We start from the raw sequence: 10487 nt of genomic DNA on the forward strand, positions 1-10487 counted from the left end.
GACCAATTTCTCTGCTTGGGGCGCGAGGCTTTCAGAAATCTATTAAATGGCTATATTTCGAAGAATTGAACCTTTAATTTACTCGATACGCATTACTTTTTAAATTCTTGTCATATTTTTTTTCTATGTGTCGCCATTAGCATTATATTTGAGTCCAACCATATTGTATAAAGCAGAAACGTGTCTGTTATTTTATAACATTTTACCTGGTAAAATAAAGGTCTAATATACAATTGTGCTCGTAAGTTTACATACCCTGGCAGAATGTAGGGTTTCTTGGGTAGTTTACTGTTGTTTTTATGAAACAAAAGAGTAAACACAGTTGTTTGATAACAATTTTGCAAGTTTTTCTCTTATCATTCATATTCTCTGAAAAATGCCCCCAAAAAATCACAAATTCTGTAAACTTATGAGTACAACTGTATGTAAGCATTCCTCATTTGTAACACTGGCTGTGAATCCGCTTTAGTTTCGTGTTGCTGAATTTGCCCACGCCCTTTGAAGTAGTAAATTACATTTTTATTCAGTGGTTACTTTTCAGTTTGTGAGCCCTTTGTTACAGTTTCCAAACTCTCCTCGTTGCAACAGAAGAGCCGCTGAAATAAAGATGATTATCACATGCTGGATTGTGTTGAAGGCGAGTGCCAGTCTCGCTGCTGCCCATCACACACTTTCTTCTGCTTTTTTCAGCGTCTCACGCGCTCATTCAGAGTGAGTGTGTCACAGTGACACAGCTCCATCAGACTCATGCAGGCTATCAAATCAAACAGTCACGGGCTCAGCTGTCACGCGTGGACATTTGAGGTTAAAAGTCTACGGGATCATTAATATCAAAATCGATAATTGTAGGACATTTGTGATAGGCTACATTATATTTAAAACAATTAGACAAATCTTGACAAGTCGTTAAGACATTTGTAGATTTCTTTGAATAATTTCTTTTTTCAAGGCAAGTAGAAATATCCAAAAATAATCAAATACTTTGCAAAAATTTACTGTTTTTGTCGTTTGTATTTTTTAAAGCCAAGTCTCTCACAAAAGTATCCGGGTAAATCCGTTTACTGCATGCTGCTTTGTTACTTTTTGTAGGAGACTACAAACTTTTCAAACAATATCACAAAACACAAAGGTGAAGACGACAGGTGATAAGAAGTAGCTTTATACCTTTTCCTTACTGACGGAGGCATAAACACTATCTGGGATTAAAGCATGGGTGGATTAAAGGCTCGCTTTGGGTAGGGGGTCAGGGCGCGTGCGGACGCAGCATGTCCGCGCGCATCTCATCACTCATGTGTTTCCTGCGTCCAGGACTCTAATGAGGAATGAGATGCGCCCAGTTAGAAAACATCACATGTTTGTGCGCTCATCGGCCCCCAGATTAAATTATTGTATTTGAGGACAGACAGGCAGAGGAGCTGTGAGAGCTGGAGCAGCAAGGAGAGGGGACACACTCGGTTCGTGAACAGACATACTGATTTCTGCGGTGGAAAGTTTATTTTTTCTTTTACATTACATTTAATTTATTTCTTGTTGGTGAGTGAAATGGAAGCCCAGCATTTTGTTTTTCTCCTGGTTCTTGCCTTCTCTGTTTATCAAGCTGATGGGCGCAGAAGTAAGTGCTACTCCATTAAACTCTTGTTGAATTGTATATATTATTTTGAACTGTGAGTCTCGTCAGGTAAAGCATTATTAACTGTAGAATGATTACATGTTTGCTTGTTTTAAATGTATGCTTTCATTTTAACATTTAACCTGAAGTAACAGGAACTGTTTGATGTTATGGTTCTTGAATTTTAAATAGTTGTGGCACTCTAGTTCACAGGTCTGAAATACATTTTGATATCCGTCTCACAGTTTGAGCAGGCCTAATAATCTTGTCATCAGATCTCTGCACTCAGAGTCCCATGAGCTCAATTAAGGCGAGGGCCCTGGCTGACAGTCTGTAGCCACATAGAAATAATCCACCCAACAGAAACAACTTTTTATCCCAAAAAAGGGAAAAAATAAAGTTTTTTTAAACTTTAAAACAGTTAGTGAATACACAAAAAATATTTATTAGTTTGTACGTGATCCAAAATGAAGCCTTAAACACAAACTATTTTAAGAAATGACATATCTATTCTAAGGCTGTCTGCTTAACCTTAATTGTGTCCTTAGATTCTGCCTCTCTGAATTGAATTTCATAACACAATTTGTGCTGTCCAGCAGCCAGAAACAAATGCAATTATACTGAATAATTTAATTATCAAATTAAAAACTTCTGGTATAGGAAGAGATCAGTTCTTCAAGACAGACATTTTGATTGAAAGCAAAGGGATAGACACTGTCATCAGGTATCAAATGTATTCTCATCTCCTTCTCAGAAGAAAGACTTTTAAGAGTTAACAGAGAGAGAAAAAGAAGTGGAGCTACTTTTGAGGTCGTCATGTTTTCAAAAATAACACATGATAATCTTGAAATATAAAAAGAGAAATTTTCTTTAACATTTTACAAAAGTAAGGTGAGGGAAAACTCTTGGGGAACAATTAAGGGGCCCTTGAGTCCTAAGTTTGCTTTGTTTCTTCTTTTCAGCATACGCTGACATTTTCCCACATAAGCATGATATAGCTGGGAAGATTCCATTTCCAATTCCACCAATCCCTGGCTGGGACCCTGACACCAACCCATGGGACGATTACCTCTACCCTCCCCTCAACCCAAAGCCCAAAGAGCTCATGCATCACAAAGGTAAGAAAAGTCAGCTCTATCCTCTTAAGTGTTTTCAATTTTTTAAGATTTTCACTTTTTTACTCACATGTTTTCCTGCAGGTAAACCAAAGGTTCGTCTGACTAGTGACAGCCCAGCTCTTAATGGATCTTGTGTCTCCTTCACTGCCAAGCTGGAGTACCCTCCATGCCAGAAAGAGAATGCCAACGGAGACCTTATTTGGGATGAGCACTGCGAGGACGGTACGGAGCTGGAGGCCTCAGGTGCTGTCAAAAAGCCCGGCCAGGCCATGCACACAAACAAATCCCGGGTTCCACAGCCTTGCAGTACACCAGACCACCATACAACACCAACTGTGTACTGCTGAAAAAAAGACTATTAAAGCAGGATTTATGTTTTGATCACTTGGGGTGGTGTGAATCACTGTTAACACAGCATCAACATATTAACAATCACCTTGTAGAAAAACAAAATTTACCCTTTGACGCAAAATCAAGCAGACAAAGAGATAGATGAGCAAGTGCAGTTAACTGATTGTCCACTTGGTCAATCACAGTCCTATATTCACTTGATTTAGCTCCATTTTGGTCTCCTCTCAGGCAGTGACAACCTGAATGCTAAAAAATTGAAAAGCGTAATAATAAATAGAAAATAAGTAACTCTTAGGGTGCACAACAGGTCATCAACCTTTTATTGTGTTTCTAGGATAAGAGCAACTCTATAGTAACATTAAAAATACCTAAACAGACCTTTTGACAAAAATGGGTGAGAAACTAGATGATATATGACAATTACTGCAATACGCCTATGTGATAAGAGAAAAAATGAACTATTTTCAGACTTTATATGAACTTGAACTTTCTTGTGTTTTTGAATACACTACTTCTTGCTTCCACCCCTTGCCCTGTGAGCAGCTAATGGACAGGTGCGTTCTGGCTACGTGTACAACTGGACCTCCTGGATAGACGACTACGGCTTTGGAAAGTGCACAGACCTAAAGAAATGCAATGTGTTCCCTGATGGGAAGCCCTTCCCTCAGAGCAACGACTGGAGCCGCAAAACCTATGTCTACGTGTGGCACATGATGGGTAAGAACACAGGTTTAGTACACACACCCACAAAGACACCAAGATAAGTCACAGTTTTGCTCTCCATTCACAATATTCACGTGGTGGGTGGCCATTACCCCCTAGCATTCAATTCTGGGTGGAGCTCTAGAACCCAGAACACATAGGCACAACACAATAACGAGTGCGGTTATTGTATTGCACCTATGTGTTCCAGGTTGAAAAAAAACTTATGAGATAAAACGTGTTGAAAAATTAGGTATTTTTCGATTGTTAGACTTTTGAAAAGTTCTGTTAGTCTTGTGTTAGTTACATTTTCTCATGCCATTTCTCCTCTGCACTGCAGGAGCCTCACATTTGTCAGCAGTGCTGTCAATCACAGCATTATGCTCCTTTTCAGCATCAAATAATTAATAAAATTTAACTTTGGAAGACAATCAATTGAAGAGTTATTATATCAACAGAAACCACATTTGAGAGAAAATTACCTCTAATCATTTTTTTGAAGTGTTTTCTGTGAGTTTAGAAAATGACCCATGTTCCCTCTGTGAACATGGATCAGATGAGGTTAATGACCTGTACTGCAGCCAGTCAGAAGGAGGAGCTCCTCTTGTTTTGGCTTCACGTTTAGGGGGCTGCCATGCTGTCCATGTTTTTATACAGCCTGTGGTTAAACCCTTTTGTATGACTCATTTGTTACCAATAGCTATGTCACAATAGTTAACATTAGCATTCAAAAATGCTTTCCATAATACAGGTAAATTGCCACAGGACAGTAAGTAACACCTCTCCTATTGTCTTTAAGCTGCTGGTCAATCAGGGAGCAGTGAAATACTTTTGAAATTGTCAGATTTACTTCAGTTATCTTCTTAGCTAACACAGCACTATAGCATTATAACAACATCTGAGCTTCTGACCCTTAATGTGAAGTTAGAGGAAAATTACCATTGTGTGAATTTTGTCCTTGCTTTGTGTCAAAGGCCAGTACTCTGAGACATGTGACGGCTCCTCCTCGAGTGTGACCATCAACACCACCAACATCCCTCTGGGGGCAGAGGTCATGGAGGTTATGGTCTACAGGAAACGTGAGCGCAGAAAGTACAGCCCCCTTACCACAGACAACACCATCTTCTACGTCACAGGTGAAGAGAATCTGGCACATTCAGCTTGTACAGTTTTATCTGTCAGTATGCTTCAGCCTGAGTGACAGAAACAAACACAAGAGAAACCTTGACAATGAATTATTTATGACTCCTCTTCACTCACTCTCTCTCTCTCTCTCTCTCTCTCTCTCTCTCTCTCTCTCTCTCTCTCTCTCTCTCTCTTTAGATAAGATCCCAGTGGCGGTCGACATCTCTCAGAAGGCTGCGGTCAACCAGTCTGACAATGTTTTCTTTCGTGGCGAGGACGTGGTCTTCAAAGTCCAGCTCCACGATCCCAGCGGGTACCTCAAAACCGCTGCCTCCATTGACTACATCTGGGACTTCAGAGACGGCAACCAGGTGGTGACACACCGGGACCTGACCACGCACACCTACAGCAGGCTGGGGAACATGAGTGTGAAGCTGGTGGTGGAGGCTGCGTTTCCAATAGAGTGTCCACCAACCGCTGCCACCCCGACCCATCTGGTCTCCAAGTCAACACCTCCAACAGGTACTGTTCAACATTTATATTTTGTGGTATTAGGGTAGGAGCATAGGGGAGGGAGGGGGCTACTTCTGACTGAAATGTTGCAACTATAAGAGAGTGATATATAATACCAGTAGTCCAGAAAACAATGTGCTGTGTCATAGTGGCTACATCCACTTCTATTTAAGTCTTATTAAGACTTTGGAAAACAGTATTTACTTGTACTCACCCGTTTTCACTTTCAGCAGTGTAATATATGAAGACCTTGTAATTTGATTGAATGGACCAGGAAAACTATTAACACTGCTACACTCAGATTACAGTCTGATGCACTGCTGTTAAACTTTGATGTTCTGCTTCAGGAAGATAAAGAACTAAGACGTGACTTCCCCTGCACAGATTGCTGAGGTGTTACACAGCAACTTAGATGTGTCATAACAATTTTCATGTGTCTCCTCCCCCAGAGGCCCCCACAGCTCCTCCAGGTACTCATGCTGCTACTGTCAAGACGGAGACCACACGGGGTGAGTTCAACCACTAACTGTGTGTTTGTGTGTGTGTGTGTGTGTGTGTGTGTGTGTGTGTGTGTGTGTGTGTGTGTGTGTGTGTGTGTGTGTGTGTGTGTGTGTGTGTGTGTGTGTGTGCGCGAGGAGAGAAAACAAGCAAGAGAGACGGGGGCAGAGCATGGATCTTGTTAAATATTAATGCAGAGTCTAGTATGAATATAAAACACACTTTATCAAACACGCATTCTTGTCCAATGAGATCAAACATGCCACTTCTTTCTTGCTTTAGCACCACCCAGCACCAGCCGACCTCTCCCCTCCTCCTCACCCTCCTCGTCTTCCAGTGCCATGCCCTCAACAGAGCCCCTCCCCCCTACTGTGGCCAGCGTGACCCCAGAATACGACCCCACCACTCTGCCATGGCTCCTCACTAGACGCCTCAACAACAATGAGTGCTTCCGCTACGTCCACGGTACCTTCATGGGCAACATCACCATTGTTGGTATGTGGGAGGCTCCGTCTACTGTCCAAATGAAGATCTTTATTGGCCTTTTGTTCATCATATTGTTTGAAGTGACTTCCACTGGATGGCGCCAAAGCCAGATATATATTTTAGTCAAACACAAAGCAGTTTTAAAGATCCTGTAAGGAACTTTCCAGATGTAGCATATTGGTAATCGTGTCCTTTACATGTGTAAGTAGTGTGTCAACTAGCAGCCTGCTGAATGGTTGAGGCCTATCAGATTTCAAGGGTAGCCATATCACCCCTGGCCACCCCTTTGGATCCAACCCTGACTTTCTGCCCAGTTGTTCACCTGCATGCTTGACAGCCTTAGAGGTTTTGATGAGTAGACGCTGGCTCACAGTTAAATTCTTCATTGGTAAGTACGGTAAATAGGATCAGCCTGACCCTAATGACTGTGGAAGTCCCTAACCTTGCTCGAACTGCTTCCACGAGGTTTGGATCTAAAGATTTGATTGAAATGCCGTGAAACAAATAAAATCCTCTGTCCACTCTCGGGACGACTTATCATCTAGTGCCATCATCAGGTCAGTGTGTTTATTTTCTAGTGCCTTAGTTTAAATGGAATAACCATAAAACTAAGAGCATTCTCATCCTCTTTAGCTAACTTTGTGCTTATTGGTAATAGGAAAATACTAGCATGCTGACGCTCAGGATGCTAAGATGTCAATGTGCTAATTTAAGCAGTTTGGCACATTTGATTACATTAAACCAAACAATTCATTAGTGTTATCAGAGAGTGATTTATCTACCCTTTCAAAATAAAAGTAACTCAACTCCCTCCTCGTCATTTCGGATGAGGACACTTGAGGACAGGATAATAATTGGATTGGATAAAATATTGATCTATTCTAGTATGGTCAATTTTCCCTCACTTCAACTCTTTGCGAAGCCAGACACATATTCGTAGACACACAGAGCCCTCCACTGAAAACATCTGTGCTTATTCTTATCATTATTCTTTATTCAGATCCCCATTAGCTGCCACTAACGCAGCAGCTACTCTTCCTGGGGTCCACATAAAACAAACGTAACATACAAAATATACATAAAATACAAAACTAAAAATTCTACAAACATTACAAAGAAACATTAACATGTCATGAGAGGATGATTAGGCATCTAAAACCAGAGTCATTATTATGTTTTCTGCAGAGCCCAAACACACACTGAAAAGCCAGCCTAACAGACGCATTGTGGATGTTTCCGCCTCCAGAGTGACCAACACTGACATCAACTTCTTGATCAAATGTCTGGGCAGGTTAGTAGATCAGTATTTGAACAATATTAGTGGATGTTCAAGTGAAAGTGTTTATTTCAATGTTCTTCTTTGCATTCTGGACAAAATACAGAAGTGTGTATTCATAAAGGTGCTTTTACTTTATTAAATAATTAGAAATATAAAAAAATGAAGCACAGTGATTAAAGGCTTCACTTTGATTGGAATTAAATAATGTATACATTGTATAACAAACTCTAATCATGTTAAGATTTCATAAAAATTAGATGCAGTTCAGGAAGCTACAGCTTCATTTGATGAACTATTTAGGTACTGTGATGTTTCTTTTAATTTCTTGGCTATAGAACACATTTCTTGCATGGTAATACAGCTGTGTTTGATCAGAGCTGAAGGTCACTACACATGAATATGACTTCACGGGAGTTTTACATGAAAACTAGTTTGATTCTTTTTTTTTTACCACCACTTTTCCATCCCACTCCTTCAGCATCCCTACCTCCGCTTGCACCATCGTGTCAGACCCCAGCTGCACTCGAGTGAGTAGCATTATGTGTGATGACGTCCCCCCGTCGACTCAGTGTGAGGTGCATCTCAGGCGGACATTTCTGGAGCCCGGCACCTACTGTGTCAACATCACGCTAGAGGACTCCAGCAGCATGGCCCTGACCAGCACCACTGTCACCATCAACAAGTCCCAGGATGCACCTGGTTGGTTAAACAGAGACACTTGCAAGCCTTTTAACAGCTTGGTTTTCTGTTTTGATATTTATTGAATACATTTTTTTCTTGTTGTCTGATCTATTTAGTGTCCAAGAAGTCTCGTGCTGCAGGCGTGGTGCTCTCCTCCAGTGCTGTGCTGGTGGCTGTCTTTGCATTCATTGCCTACATGGTCTGCAGGTGATGTAGAACTGTTTTCAAATACATTTTTCATCAGTCAACTCTGTCTTTATACATTATGATATTTGACTATCCCGCACCTCAAATTTTCCTCCTTTTTTCATCCTCTCAGGCGTTATAAGGCGTACCGTCCAATTCGCAGGTCACTGGTGGAGGACGCCAGCGGCCATGCTGAGGTCAAAGGTCGCATGGTCCGTCTGAGGGAGGCGCTCTTCCCCTCCAGTGAGGAGAGCCATCACCTGCTTACTGAGAGACGCCCCCTGTAGGCCCTCATGGAGCTTCACCAGAGCATGTCTGTGCTTACTAGAAGAAATACAGATGCAAAACCATGATTGATATGCAAATTTAAGCTGAAGTGAAATCATCTTAACATAAAGGAATCATTGATGGTTGTAGAGAAATGTAAGTAATGAATACTAATGATATGTTCATGTCTAAATGTAATTGTTAAGAAGCTGTTGATACGTATATCTCGAGCACTGCTTCTTTTGATCTGCTTCTCCTTTTTTATTGGCCAGAGTATTAATTATTTCTGTTCTAGCTAAAGGAACTACTGAGTGCAAAACCTGTGCATAATATTGATCTTTGACTCTAATTATAATAATCTGAAAACGGATTTCTAATATAAAATGTTTTCTTAGAATGGTACCTGCATGCTCTTTTTCAGTCAATTAAAATTAAGATTTTCAATTGTAACTTTCAGAAACTAATTCAGAGAATTCACTGGAGACTTGACACCAGGCCTGTAATAAAGGTTGTGAACTAACGGCTCATCTTTTCAACTTGTGTTTCCATGGGTTTATAAGATGAACTCCATGACTGATATTACTTCACTACACTTACAGATCATGCACAGGTACCTCAAGGTCTTCAAGGTGAAATGGAGCAAAAATATAGTTTAAATGGCTTTTTAAAATCAAGGTTAAAGCCATTGAAAGCCTCTGAGCATCATTGTGGCAGATACACTACCCTTTATATCCATCAGTGACACTTTAGAGAAATAAAAAGGTATCACTTTGTCAACAGGGGTCGCCAAAATCAACACAAACTGAAAGATCCTCACAGGAGCCTCAACTAGCAAACTGAGATGTGGAGTGTTTGTTCACTCGCAAATTCTCTTCCTTCCTCTCTTCTTAAGCTAACTGTAAGATTGACCAAAGATATGGTAAGCGTTAGAATTACACTATTCCAAAGCTGATAAATGAACTTTAAAAGATCACTTACTAGAGATACATTCCACCCAACAATAAAAAAAGTAATGGTATGGGCCCCCCTTTAAAATCTGTTTGGCCACTGGTGGTGCCCCCCCGCAAATCCATTACTATGATTTGCTACTTCCCTCATCAGAGGCTGGATTTGCATCAAGATCAACTGTAACAACTAGGAGTAGATTTCTTTACATATAAATGAAGTAAATTATCTTGTGTTGGTATTTCAAATTGAAGTACTACAAAATCTTTTTTTTTGTCATTTATAAAAACCTATTCTTACTCAAGGTTTTAAACACAAGACTTTCATCTGTAGATGAGTGTTCCCAGTGTCTCATCCCCCTTCATCTTAATCTTAATCCATCTACCACTGCTTAGATGAAGATATTTAGTGTTTTAGTGTGTTGACATTGAACAAACCCCTGATTTTCAGGTGTATTGTCCGTGTTCCTTTTTCACTACCAATGCCATAATTAAGATGCTGGAAGAGCATCTCAAATTTACTAAAATAATGATTATAATACAAAGTAAACCTGATGTAGATGGCAATCAAACCATGGACAGCTGTCTTTGAAGTCTTGCACTTCCAACAGAGCTTTCAAGAAGTGGCTGTTTGCTACCTTTACACTGAATACACTGCAAATAATCCAGAACAACAAATTGCCAACCATGTGAAATCAAGGTACGTCTTCCAGCAATTTTTAATAACA

The 10487-nt window shown here is 40.4% G+C and overlaps 1 protein-coding gene across 2 annotated transcripts; it reads left to right on the forward strand.

The window, feature by feature from the left end:
• Positions 1 to 1250: 1250 nt before the first annotated feature.
• gpnmb (glycoprotein (transmembrane) nmb) lies at positions 1251 to 9340 on the forward strand. 2 transcript variants are annotated; one of them, XM_034704149.1, is made up of 12 exons: positions 1251 to 1612; positions 2572 to 2727; positions 2809 to 2970; positions 3622 to 3795; positions 4755 to 4916; positions 5104 to 5427; positions 5868 to 5927; positions 6199 to 6411; positions 7588 to 7693; positions 8160 to 8380; positions 8479 to 8569; positions 8682 to 9340. In XM_034704149.1, the coding sequence occupies exons 1-12, from the start codon at positions 1543 to 1545 to the stop codon at positions 8833 to 8835; spliced, it is 1893 nt and encodes a 630-aa protein (XP_034560040.1). In that variant the 5' UTR covers positions 1251 to 1542; the 3' UTR covers positions 8836 to 9340. The 2 variants fall into 2 exon arrangements, with proteins under 2 accessions (XP_034560040.1, XP_034560041.1); XM_034704150.1 differs by having other exon boundaries at positions 1252 to 1612; positions 2809 to 2949.
• The last annotated feature ends 1147 nt before the right edge of the window (positions 9341 to 10487 follow it).

This window comes from Notolabrus celidotus, chromosome 16 (genome assembly GCF_009762535.1).
Source record: "Notolabrus celidotus isolate fNotCel1 chromosome 16, fNotCel1.pri, whole genome shotgun sequence".
NCBI lineage: Eukaryota > Metazoa > Chordata > Actinopteri > Labriformes > Labridae > Notolabrus > Notolabrus celidotus.